The 13,283-nt window shown below is 33.5% G+C and overlaps 1 protein-coding gene across 2 annotated transcripts in view; it reads right to left on the bottom strand.

The window, feature by feature from the left end:
* Positions 1-399: 399 nt before the first annotated feature.
* ash1 (histone-lysine N-methyltransferase ash1) overlaps positions 400-13,283 on the bottom strand; it is a 51,855-nt gene continuing 38,971 nt past the window's right edge. For both annotated transcript variants that reach the window (XM_085208166.1, XM_085208168.1), the window contains 16 exons: positions 13,084-13,277; positions 11,359-11,497; positions 10,778-10,943; positions 8,069-8,225; positions 7,443-7,543; positions 6,985-7,335; positions 6,333-6,711; positions 5,806-6,029; positions 5,585-5,684; positions 4,824-4,972; positions 4,167-4,421; positions 3,571-3,740; positions 3,180-3,282; positions 2,826-2,993; positions 2,564-2,692; positions 400-2,054 (listed from right to left, as the gene is read on the bottom strand). In XM_085208166.1, the coding sequence (XP_085064292.1) occupies positions 1,881-2,054; positions 2,564-2,692; positions 2,826-2,993; positions 3,180-3,282; positions 3,571-3,740; positions 4,167-4,421; positions 4,824-4,972; positions 5,585-5,684; positions 5,806-6,029; positions 6,333-6,711; positions 6,985-7,335; positions 7,443-7,543; positions 8,069-8,225; positions 10,778-10,943; positions 11,359-11,497; positions 13,084-13,277 (2,959 nt within the window). In that variant the 3' untranslated portion in view covers positions 400-1,880. The remainder of the gene's footprint in view (positions 2,055-2,563; positions 2,693-2,825; positions 2,994-3,179; positions 3,283-3,570; positions 3,741-4,166; positions 4,422-4,823; positions 4,973-5,584; positions 5,685-5,805; positions 6,030-6,332; positions 6,712-6,984; positions 7,336-7,442; positions 7,544-8,068; positions 8,226-10,777; positions 10,944-11,358; positions 11,498-13,083; positions 13,278-13,283) is intronic.

Genomic DNA, 13,283 nt, shown 5'->3' with positions numbered 1-13,283 from the left:
TATAAATAAAAAAAAAGAACTAACTGTACTTTACAAATAAATTAGAAACAAAAACAAATTTGTTCTGCAAATCACATCGAGCAAGGCGAAATCCAAAACTTGCAAAATTACAAGTATTGAACAATATATTATTCTTAATATCTCATATAAAAACTAAACAACCATACACCAATCAAATGTACAACTTAAAAATAAATACGTCGGAATAGAGAGTTTTATTTTTTAGCACGAACCCGCTAACACTGTAGTATAAATGACCAGATACAAAAATAATCATAGACGTTATCTTATTAAAGATAAAAATAATTATTATAACTAACATCGATCATTTGTTGAAACAATAACATTATTACTTTTAAAAAACCAAGATAAATAAATATTAGAAGATTGCTTCTCCTGTTTGTTTTTTTTTAAATATTAATTACGTCTTTGTTGCACCAAATGATGGATATTACTTTAACAACCTCCAAACAACTCGACTGTATCTAACCGCTATAAAAACTTTCAACGCTCAACAACAGTTCGCACCAGTGGTCGTTAAATAGTAATTTTTATTATTCTAATTTAAGATTTTATATCATCACTATATAATAACAATATTAGCCTATATAAAAATATATTTATAACTAAACGCGTAAGCACACAACACTGTGGGGAGAAAAAATGCTAAAGAATGAGATTACATTTGTAATTTCATTACAAGTAAAAAATAAAAGAAATAAATTAATAAAGTAGCCTTAAAACTAAAAATAATTATAAAACGTAATAATAATGTATATGGGATCTTAACTATATTACAAAAATATTATTTATGAGGGGTGCTGTAAATATGTACAAAAGCTACGAGATTCGTTTCCATGTAACTTCAAATGTGGTATTCCAACAACCTTTAACCTTTCATTATTGTCTTAAACCTTCTCACCTGGGAATGTCACAATTAACTTACATGTGGACAAATAAATAGTTTCGTCAAAAAAAAAAGATTATATACATACACTAATAATCAAAAGAATACAATATAATTTAAGTATTATAATAGTATGCCCATATCCATTCAACATCTCTAACCTAAGCCTTCACCAAAATCCTATCTATTCCAGTACCCTGACATACATTTTATTTTAATAATAATAATAATAACTAAATCAAAAATTATAATATTTAATAAAAATATACGAAGACTTATTTATCTAATTTAATACATTACTCTAACTAGAGTTAAATACATGTCCTCACCGTTCAATATGCATTATATGCAATACTAATATAATATAAATATAATTGAAGACGAAATTACTTCTTAGCGTCTTACAGAGATACTCCATCAGTCTAAGTTTAGCACGTTTTAGTGCGTTACTCTTACTTTGTGTGCACAATGTTTGATATAAATCGATACAAACGACTTGCAAAATTATAATTAACATCGCCAAAACAATTGATTGTTTATAATTAATTATTATGTCTTTCTAAAGTCTATTTTATAATAGTGATGTAACCTTAAAGGGGTGCCCTCAAGGTCTACTTCAGCTAGTGGTAATAAAATTCATTTCATATATAATACAAATACCAAATTATGCTAAACATCTGTCTATTTAAATACATTTCCATACAAAACTGTTAAAACATGCACCCCATACATTTCAAACTAGACAGTACCAGTACAGATGTGACAGGGAACTTGCATGTTCACCCAGTCATAAATCACGAGAAATATGTGTCTTCATTCAGTCAGGTGAAGCGACTTGTGTACTCCATAGTACTATGCGTACAACCATCACGAGGAGCATATCTCCTCATCCAGGTAAACGCGATGATTGAGGGACTCCAAAGCACTAGGCGCACATACATCACGTGGAGGGGCACGTGGAGCAGGCCCGGGGTCAGGAGGGGCGGGCACGGGGGCGGCGCGGTGCGCGGGGCACGCGGGGGGCGCGTGGCGCCAGCAGGTAGGACGCGTCAACGGCTCCGCGCTGCCCGCCGCGCGAGAGCAGGCGGCGCGCGATGTTGTTGACGCGCTCCTTTTGTTGCTCGCGACGCGCGGCCGGTGATAGCGCCTGGTTTCAAATTATTTGTTACATAATTTATCTATATATATAAAATCGAAAGGTCACTCACTCATCACGAAATCTCAGAAACTACAAGTGCTAGGAATCTCAAATGTTGCATAGGAGTTACTTATAGGACGTAGGTGCTCGCTAAGACGGGAATCTGCAATATTCGATTTCTAAGGGGTTGTTTTTGGGGTCGAAAGTTTGTATGAAACTTCGTTACTACAAATGCTATGAGTCTCAAATTTTGCATAGACGTCACTAGGACGTAGTCATGGAGACAGAAATTAATAATAACATAGTTCACGCGGGTGCAACCGCGAGCGGGCCGCTAGTATTGTATATAACGTAATAGCAATTAGGAAACACAAAAAGACGAAGAATACTTTCTTAAACATTACTATGTTGAAAATGTTAAGAAATTAAATATCTTAACATTAACCAACACTATGATTCACTCTCAAATTGTGATGTTAAATTTATTTATTAATACAAGAGCAAAAATGTATCAGTACCTTAGGCGCTACATTAGACACTGTCGGTGTAGCTTTCTTCTTTGTTTCTTGATTAGACTTAGGTTTGTCTGTTGGCACAGCACTTTTGGCTGCTCTGCCTTTTAAGTATTCTGGTGACACTTCATGAGGCTGCAATTTAATCAATGGTTAATTTTCTTATTTTATATTAATAATCTAAAATGCCACATGTCCTATAAGACATCCTTATATTCTACAGCATAAGTTAGCATAAAAAATCATAAAAAAATACCCATAAACTTACAGCATAAGTCCTAGTTAGCTTCAATCTTGTGGGGAAGTGATCGAATGCATAGGGCTTAGTACATAACGGATATTTCGGTCTCGAGACGCGCGTGAAGAGCCGCGCTGAACGATCCACTCGGAGCTCGCATATGTATACGTGTTCCTCAGACGCGCCTACTGGACGACCCTGGAATGGAATTAAGGTTAGTATATATATCTTTTGATACGTGACAAATTCTGGGTGTGAAATTTCTTTTAAATCTTCGAATATATATGACGATGGAGACTTGGGCAGAGTAAATCAATAAATGTCGGTTGTTTAAGCCATATTTTTTGTAGCTTAAGGATAAAAATATATATAAAATAAACAAACCTTGCAAAATGTATTTAAATCCATAACCCAGCACTGTGACATGACAAGCTCTATAGGCACCGCCTCGTACAAAGGAACTCGCATCACCTCATTGTGGAAGAATCTAGAACATGTTATTTATAAGCCAACACGAATGCATAAAAAAATATACAGTACTTTTTTATGCACAAAGATTAAAGGACAAAAATATTATTGTGCCCAGCAAATATAAAATAGTATACGATAATGAATTATTTCCATTTCCTCCATTCAAGGAGACAAGCTGTGGCGTTAAGTTCCATCGCTCAACACAGTCTCGAATTCAAGAAAGTAGATAACGGAGTGTTGTGCCAGGCTCCCTCTATGGAATAAGGATTGAAACTAGAAACAATAATTACTAAGTAATACTCACTTCCTAGTAGGTTCGTGGAATGTTTCATGTGGTCGCAAGTAGTGGTGTCCATAGACGTAACGCTCCTGCGTGTCCTTATGTTTCCATAGACGCTCTACACGGAATATATCTAATTCGGAGACCGGTACCTCGCCTATTGTTTGATATGTGTGTTTTCGGACTTCAATTTCCTGTGAAATTAAGTATTTTTTATAAATTTTAGTAATATGTAGTAGAGAAGGGCGTGTTTTGACACTTACTACCGTCCGTTTATACCACAATAAAATGAAAGAGAGACCGACATACATTGAAGAATTAATCTTTTTAAATTAAAGTCTCAAACCAGATTAATCGCGTATATTTAATTTAATATATTTGGGAAACTCGACATTTCAAACACTTTGCAGTAGTCTGTGGTCACAAGTAGTCTGCCGGTGTCGGCTTTCTAAAAATGTATTAAACTAAATATTCCCGAATAATTCTGTTTAAGAGGTTCATTTAAAAAGTGTAAAATAAGCTAAAATCAAAGTGCTCATTGATTGCTTAACTTTTTCTTTCCTAGTAAAACAAAATAAATGGTGAAGCTGATAAAAAAATCTCCCTTCAAATACACTTACTTTATTACCAACCGTCTCTTCAGTCTTATCCTTTCCTTTGGATAACTTCAACTTCTTTCTATCCTGTCGTTTAGTTTTCGGCGAGTCATTTTTATCTCCATTCTGACTCACGTCTGGACGCTTGTCGTCAATGGGTATATCACGTAATACATATACAGTGTCCCCTTGCCGCACTTGTAGGTCACCACGCATTAGTGATAGATAGAACTGGTGACCCTCTTCTGTGTATTCATCGAGTGGTATTTCACGATCAACCTATAGTGAAAAATACATACAAAATATTATCTTTGTAGTTTATACTAAAATTTAAATTTATCAAGTTTCAGTGGTGGTAGTGGTGGATAGACAGATGATTTAAATTCCAAAGTGTATACAATTAATTCTTTTAAAGTAATTACATGTTCAAATGTGTAAAAACTCGAAAATTTACTATCTTAATAATTAATTTCTATTTCCAATAAATCGAGACATCACTGTAAATTTTATCCCTTTTTAGGCACTGATTTGGAAACATTTAATATTAAAAGTTATCTACTTCCTAAAAAAACTCCACCTTTCTTTCAATCAAAAAAAAATCATCACATATTAAAAACATATTATAACATATTATAATATATTAACCTTATAACATATTATGTAATAAATCAAAATACAAACCGGCTTAGGGCTACAAAAGTGACAATGATGCTGTCGTTTAGCATCAGCGAGCCGTACGCAGCGTGCATGTTGCCAAACACCGCAGCGCCCGCACTGCACCATAAGGCCTTCCTCGATATGCAGGCCGCATATGCATAGAATCACTTCCTCTGTAAAAATGAAAATGAATATATTACTTATTAAGAAAATATATTTAAACCCGCGCCTGTTTGGAAACCGTCCAAGCGCTCTGATCAACTAAGGCATACATTCTCATCAAGCTATTTTGAAATACACTTATTACAACTTATTTATGTTGTTAGAATCTCTGTAGGTGGATTTTTTTCTTAATAAGTATTTTTCTTTCCTAAGTGTGGAATAACACTTTAAAAATGTTAAAGAATATGTTACTTTTTGAAGTGATAACTTCTAATAAGAGGGTAATCCGTTTCGTTACGTAACGCGTAATGGCGTCGCAGCCGGCATTGGCAAATATGCTCTTTCTCTCTCACTCTTACCCACAGCGTTAGTCGTATTTCGGACAGACACTCTTTCCATAGCTTAGTGTCTAGTGTGCGATAGACATACTGTTAACAGCATATTACCTAAATGCCAACTGTTACTTTTGTAGGTTTTTTTCAACGACAATATGAAATAATTCATTTTCTCGTGTGGGAATCGAAACTACAACCTGTCACGTTTACAGTCACACGCTTATCACCCTGGGCCACGACTGGCCTCTTTTACAACATAATAATACGTCATAATAATCTTTTACTTACCGGGCTTAGATTTTTGAACAAACCCAGCTGGCAAAGCATCTTGTGACCCAAGTATTTTTGTCAAACGTTCTGCGAAGTCTGATTTCATTGAGTTGTAAAACTAGATAAACATAAATAAAAAAATATAATTACTTAATACAATAAATTATAAATTTACTCAAATTCACGATCATGATAATATTTCATTATATCATATTTTATTATTTAAGAAAAAAAATAACCTTTCTCAACTGCGTAGCAGCCGCACCCAAAGCTGTCACTTTCCCATGTTCCCGTATAACAGTAGATAGTAGCGTGTTCATATCGCTATCGAACTGCGCCACATTTTCATATTGATTATTCTCTATATTACTCTGTATGGTGGTCAGATCTAATGGCGAAACTTCCGATTTGGATGCAGGTTTAAGCTTCATTAGAAGCGAGCAGACTGCTTTTTCCTCGTCATCTTTAAATAAATAAATAATATTAATAGTTTATTTTTAATTTCAAGCTTTTACTCATATAGGAGGTAATCAAAAATAGATGTTACACACGCGAAACATTGCGTCTCGAATTTTGTCTACCAGAACGAAGAAATAAAAATGATTTTATTATATTGATTCCCTAAATGGGTATTGCAACCTGCTTACAAACAAACACTACTACTGAAATTATACTTTTATTCATATTAAAATATGAAAGGCTTAAAAAAAACTTAACTATCCACTACTTATCTAAAGTAAAAAAATAGTATATTTAAAAAAATTACCTTTAGCAGCTACAACAGTATTATAGAGGGCCTTTAAAATCTTCACTATCCTTGTTTTCATATCAAGACTCGAATCATCCTCCAGCCTAGTTAGTTCCTTCACACTTTCCTCTTTCAACGCTCGCAATGTCTCCAATCTCTTTAGGAATACGGAAGGATTCATTGTATCGGGCAGGGTTAGGGGATTGACATTTGTTATCACAGGGCTGTTTGGCGTTGTGGGGGTGTTAGCGGTTGAGGGGGTGTTAGCGGTTGAGGGCGTGTTTGGGGTCGGGGGGGCGCTGGAGGTCGGAGGGGTGTTGGGTGTCTGAAGTTGAGACTCTGAAGTAGATGGGGAGGGTGGAATTGGTAGTGAAAGACGCTCGCGGATACGACGCACCTGAAATTTAAGCGTTAAATTTAATATAAATAGGTTAGTTTGAAATGTCATTTTTGATCAGTTATACTAATTAGGAAACTGGGCTTGGGGTACTGCAAACGCGACGTTTGTGCGTTTTATTACCAATCGGTGGAATTAATTATATTCATTTCTTCGCTCTGTTCCACACTACAAAACGCAGCGTTGAGTTTCGCCACTAAACATGCAATGTCTCGAAATTTAAGCAGAAAGTGATAAACACAGTGTCTATTATAAATAATAAGCATCACTCACAATTTCCAAATTCCTAAACAGGAAACAATGTCGCTCTTTAACCACACTTCTCTCCTTCGCAGTTAAAGGCTTCATTTGGGGCTCTTGCCACAGCTTGTTCAAATGCTGTTGATACTTCAATATAGTCATATTTTTTATATCACAAGCGGTTACATTCTGTTGTTCTGATTTCTTATTACATTTGACCGCTTTCCTAGGACGCCCCACTCGCGGTTGATGGCCGGTAGAACTGTTAGATTGATTAGAGGCGTTCGAAGGAGTCCGAGATTGAGTCTTTAGAGGCTGTTTGGTTATTCTCTGTGATTTACCACCTATGACTCCTCTACAGTCTTCTGAATCGCATTTGCATGGCTGAAAAAAATATTTATTATATCTTATGAATGTTTAAAACATCAAAATATTAATGAAAATATAAACTTTAACAAATCTAAACTATAAAACATAAAAAGGTTCCATACCTGACCAACAGCTGGATTGAACAAGGAGAAATTATAATCGTAGGTTAACTCCTCGTCATGATCAATATCACGCAATGCGAATAATGCCATCCTGAATGTGCCTGTGTATATAAAAAAAATATTCATTGTTATATGGTTTCTAATATTTAATGCGGAATTTTTTTTATAGCTTAAGAGCCTCTTGCAGCCAGACTTTCGTTATAATAAAACCTGAAAGTTTCACTGGACTAAGTGTCTGGTAACGTCATTTCAATTTTTTTTGTCAAACTAAAAAAATTACATAAGCTTTATACTTAAGCGAAAGCTAGGTCCTATTTTATTTAGTGTGTATGGAATAAGCAAATGTAAGAAAAAATAACTTGTAATCACTTTGTGGATATTACAACTGGGGGGGGGGTTTAATTGAGAAAACCAAAAAAGAAAATCCCGACACAAAAACATCAATAAGTAATAGTAAAGAGCTGATAACCTTTAAGCGGCTGAAGATATTTACTTAAACCATGAATAAGGACACTCGATTAAGTCACCCTTCAAACAACAAAAAACTAAATCAAAATCGATTCATTCGTTTGTGAGCTATGATACCATAGACAAACATAGACTTGTTCCTCTTTCAATATACATACCATTAGCAGTCCACTTCTGCATCTCACAGTTGGGGCGGCACGAGTGGTTGACGAAGCGTCCGTCGCCGCCCATTCGGTGTCCGTCGATCACGAGCCCGCCGTCGAGGTGCAGGCAGTAGTGGTGCGTGTCGCGGGCGTACCGGGTCGCCATACGCTCCTGTATAGTAAGCAATTATATATAATATACTTGATAACATTGTTAAAGGAAATTTAAATTACAAAACGGTTTGTATAAAATTTAAGCTAAGCGAGTTCAAATTTTGTTTCGTAAGGCAGCGTTTGCGACAAAATTCTACACATTATTTTTTCGATTGACCTTATATTGACGAAATAAATTAGGAAGTCATATTTATAAAAAAATATAGCATTTAAATGCCGTAATGTTATCTCTATTAGATTTAATTAAATCATAGGATGATGGCCGTGATATACACTTCTATTCCGCATAAAAATGGACAGAAAATCTAACATGCAGTCATGTTTTGAACAAAATTAAAGACATTGAATATGGATATGATTAATATTTAAACCAGTTATTTATCCAAACATAAGTGTAATTTGAAACATTTCACAGCTTTTACATAACATAAGAATTTATTGAATGAGTCATAAGTACTTTTAATTTTTTTATAAAATGTAAATCGATATATGAAACAGAAACCTGTTATTGTATTCAAACTATTAAAATCAATAAAAAAATCCAACGTAATATTTACTTTCGCTTAAAATTATATCAGAAATATTTACATGATTACATCACATCAAAATAGATAAATGAACGAGATAATAAAATTAATAAGACAGGTTTCAGCTAAAATTATCAAAATGGCCTGCGCCGGAGTCGTTACCTGATAAAATTATAATTAATCTAGCACCATAGCCAATAAATTAACTACTACTAACTAATATTACATACTTCTGGTTTTATCAAACTGGAACACAATGTTATAAAATTATTCATAAACCTTCAACCATTACGTTCAGTCAAATATGTCAAACGTACTAAATATCTATTTATAATGAGTATATAATAACTCTTTATAAAAAAATATAAACAGTTAAAAAAAATAATAGTGTAATAATTAAGACATTTTGTTAATGTAATACAACTTTAAATATGTAAGTATTTTTGAAAATCTATCAAGAAAATAATTAATATTGTTACAATTATGAATTATTTTTTAATATTTTTTCTACGTGCATAGATAGATTTATACAAGTCAAAAATTAGTAGTTTTGAACCTACACTTGTTTAGATTTGTAAATACCAATATTAAAATCAATCTAATATCAATATTAAAACGCTACCAATTAATATAGATAATACAGTGTGAACGTCATTCGATTTAACGGCAAACTCCCAAAAGCATTAAAAACAATCCTCTTCCGTTGGTTAATTCTCACTCTCCATTAAGAAAACATTACAAAAAATAAGACTTTCTAAGTTGTGAAAATAAAAATAACTGCAGTTGTGTACCCTTTTTTTGTTTAACTTGTTTCTTTATTATTTAACCTGTAATTACCTCCAATATTGGCAGGCAAGTTGCTATGTATATAATTTTGTGTTTGTTACTTGTAAATATGATTAATTAATTAATAAAAATTGTTGGTAATAAAATTACATAAAATTTTGATAACAAAATGTGAAATCCCTTCAGTGACCTTATATGAAGTATGTACTGTATTCCAAGGCCTAATATTGATATCTTACAAAGTACAAATCTATTTCACTCTAAACACCACGTGGTACACCTGGCGTACATAAAAAGTAAACGTAGGGGATTTTATACGACTATAAAATTCGTCATAGATGAGCAACCGTAGACAATGTATGTACATACTACACAAAATTTAAATTATACACAAAAGCTTCCTCAATAACGCAATAAAGATAAACGAGACAAGAAAAACTAGGCTTATATGTACTTTAATATCTTGATTTTAATAAAAATAATATACTTTAAAGAGGGAAATACAGATATTCGTTAAGTAATTTTAAAGGGTACAAATAAGGATATCCCTAATTGACCTCGAACGTAATTTCAAGGTTATTAAGAAACTTTGTTTCCTTCATATATTCCACATACGCTCCCAAACCTAATAAGTCGATGACAAATATATAAAAAATTGACCTTGAATTCAATTAACGTTAATTACTAAAAAGCGACAGTCGGGTTTACAAGTTAAATTATGTTTCGAGATAAGATAGCGTATCTAATGCAAATACTGACATTCCTACTTTAAATACTTTATCTGACGACCTTGGTTATATTCTTTAAAAAATTAATCTTTTTTATTTGTATACAATTGGATTCAATACATAATTAGTACTTATTGTGATACCGAAAAAAAAATTAATAAATAAAGAATAGGTAATACACAACCGATACAGCGCCATTAAAGAAATATTAGAGGTTTATTTAGTTTCACGCTATATTCCGTACTGAATGAATGAACGAATAAAGAAATGAAAGTAAGAAATATTTCATTCCCCTGAGTGGGAATCGACTCACAACCGTTGCATTTAGTCACACGCTTGTGCTCTTACGCCACGGCGGCCTTACTGACAAATCAATACTAAAAATATAGAACATGAAATATTTACAGCATATTTATGACAAGTGTACTAAGTCGGGTAAGGTCCTACTTTCAACAAAATCAAAATAAACAAAAGCAAATCAAATAAAAAAAACAATAGTTTAAGCTCACCTTAAATTCCTTATCGGAGACAACTTCACCGACATATTCGAGTATAAAATCACCAGATTTGATCTTGTGCTTGGTGCGGACACCCCAGCCTTTGTTTTCCGTCATGAACTTTTCAAGGCCCAACGCCCATTCGTGACGTTGAATCCGTTGGTTCTTACATTTGTCCCTGTTGGATATATATATTTTTTATATATAAATATATTTTAATTATTGTATGGATTTTGTAACGCTTTGTATATTTTCTCATCTACTAGTTCATTTTCTCAATACAAATAGATTACATTTATTTTTCAGGTTCTCGCTGTATCCCGCATGTTCAGACAGAGGTGCCTAGTATTATATTATTTAAAACAAAATTATTTAACGTTTCGTCATTAATATTGTACATCTTACAAATAGTACTTTTTCTGACCCATTTTAGTTAACAAAATCACATCAATTCCTTTAATAATATAAAATAAAAACAAAATATTAATATTAATGACGAAACTAACTGAACGAACGAACGAACGAACGAAAAACTCCCTGATAACTAATTACTTTTTTTTAACAATTAACCCTAAACAAAACCTGCAACTAACCCGCAAGGACACAGCTGCGGAGAACACTCCGAGAACACGAGCCTGTTGATGCAGTCCTCGTTGCAGCAGGACGAGGACGCGCAGTTGCACGCAACGCTTTCGCATTCATCGGCTGACGGTTTCACGTCGTAGTATACATCTGGAAATTGTAAATATTAATTTATATTTTGAATATATTTTTTGACATGTGCTAAAAAAATATATTCAACTTTCTTCGGGAATTCTGATTAGTGCATGTTGAAGTAGTGGGACTCAACGCTACAGTTGGTGTAAACAGAGAGGAAATGAAAATTATTTATTCCCCCGTGCGAGGTCGAAGCCGCAGCCGTCGCAGTCAGAAACTAAATAAATTAAAGTGATATAGCAGACATCATGAGACAGAAGAAAGTAGAGTTGATTGCAACTCCGTAGAATGCTACTCCGTTAACTTGCAATAAAAAAAATATATTTATATCTCTCGTTTTGGGAAACATAAGCCTGACATTTATTTATCCACAATTTTTCGCAATTCACTCTATACTGAGTTGTTGACTTCCTCACATTTAGGAACTCTGACCAAACCAACAAATATCTTCTTTACAAATATTCAAAATGCTACAATTAGCATATACAATCATCGCATTTATTTAGACACGTTCCAAAGGCATATGCAAAAATTTCAAATAAAATCTCAAGTCAAAAAACAATGTTCGTACAATTTTTTTGTGAAAAGATTAGGTGAATTATGATATAAAACAAAAAAAAATGTTTTTTAAACGTATCTGTAATCGAAAACTATCCTTGTTAGTAGTTCAAATGAAGCAATAAAGAAGTGCTTTTACTTTTATGCCCCTAAATTTTAACTTTATAGTTTATCAAAATCTAAACTTATAATAAGATCGCAACGGATCGGTGTGTAGATGTATACGAATAAATATTTTTGGGGGTCTTTATTAATGTAATGGAACCCAAAACAATGATTTTTGATATTTTTGTCTGTTTTTCTGTGCGTTTATACACTTTGACAAAAATTTTTAGATATTGTCTTTAAAATGATAATGTTATTGTTGTGACGAAAGTAATTGAGAAGAGAAAATTAATAATTGTGCTGTACAAGCGGGCAAATCCACGCGGGAGCCATTAGTATTATAATATGTCAATTACCACAAACCAACAAATGAAGTGATACGAACAAGTATTATGGTAATTAGTACATAAAAACGCAGTGATACGGAGATAGCAACGCTCGAGCTCACTTTATAGTATCGGTACTACAATAGAGTCAAAAGTGTAACGTCAATAAATCAGGCAATCAAGTCGAGTGTTATCTGCTTTATCGAAAGCTTGTCAACAGGTTGAGTACAATGAACGTTGATAGCGTAGATATATTTTAAATTGCTTTAAAAGAAATACGATTTTACGAATTTATTTTTACAATTCGTAGGTATTGGACAGGTGGATTTAACCATTTACGTAAATTAATCAATACACTATAAAATATGGACAACCTAAGAGGTGTAAAATATGACTATTTTTTTTCTTACGTTTAGTTGAGACAACGTATGTGCTTATCAACCTAATCAAATCTGCTCGGAGAAACACAAGGGGAAATGATAACTTTCACTGTGTGGAGTTCCGCCACTGGACACACAATGCATTGAATATTGGGGGGAGCGGAGTGCTTTAATACTAGATAGGGAATCTAATGATAAAAATATCTATATATAATATATATAAATATCTCACTTGTGCGTATCTTCTTGTAGTTCCAAGATGGTACCGGCTGGTTGTAATGTTGCTCCCACCAGATGTCGTAGGGCAGTGTGAAGTACTGAGGTGTGCGACGTACCCAACGCTCGCAGTATGGGGGCGGAGAGAGAAGGCCTGGTGGGAACTCTGTTTGGGTCACCAAGTTTTTTCCTTTTCCTTCTGGTTTGGGACTAAGA

The sequence above is a fragment of the Heliconius melpomene genome, chromosome 4, assembly GCF_056956725.1.
Source record: "Heliconius melpomene rosina isolate 202511_hmr_F chromosome 4, ASM5695672v1, whole genome shotgun sequence".
Classification (NCBI taxonomy): Eukaryota; Metazoa; Arthropoda; class Insecta; order Lepidoptera; family Nymphalidae; genus Heliconius; species Heliconius melpomene.
Note: the sequence above shows the minus strand (reverse complement) of the source record. Positions and strands in the feature narration are given on the sequence as shown.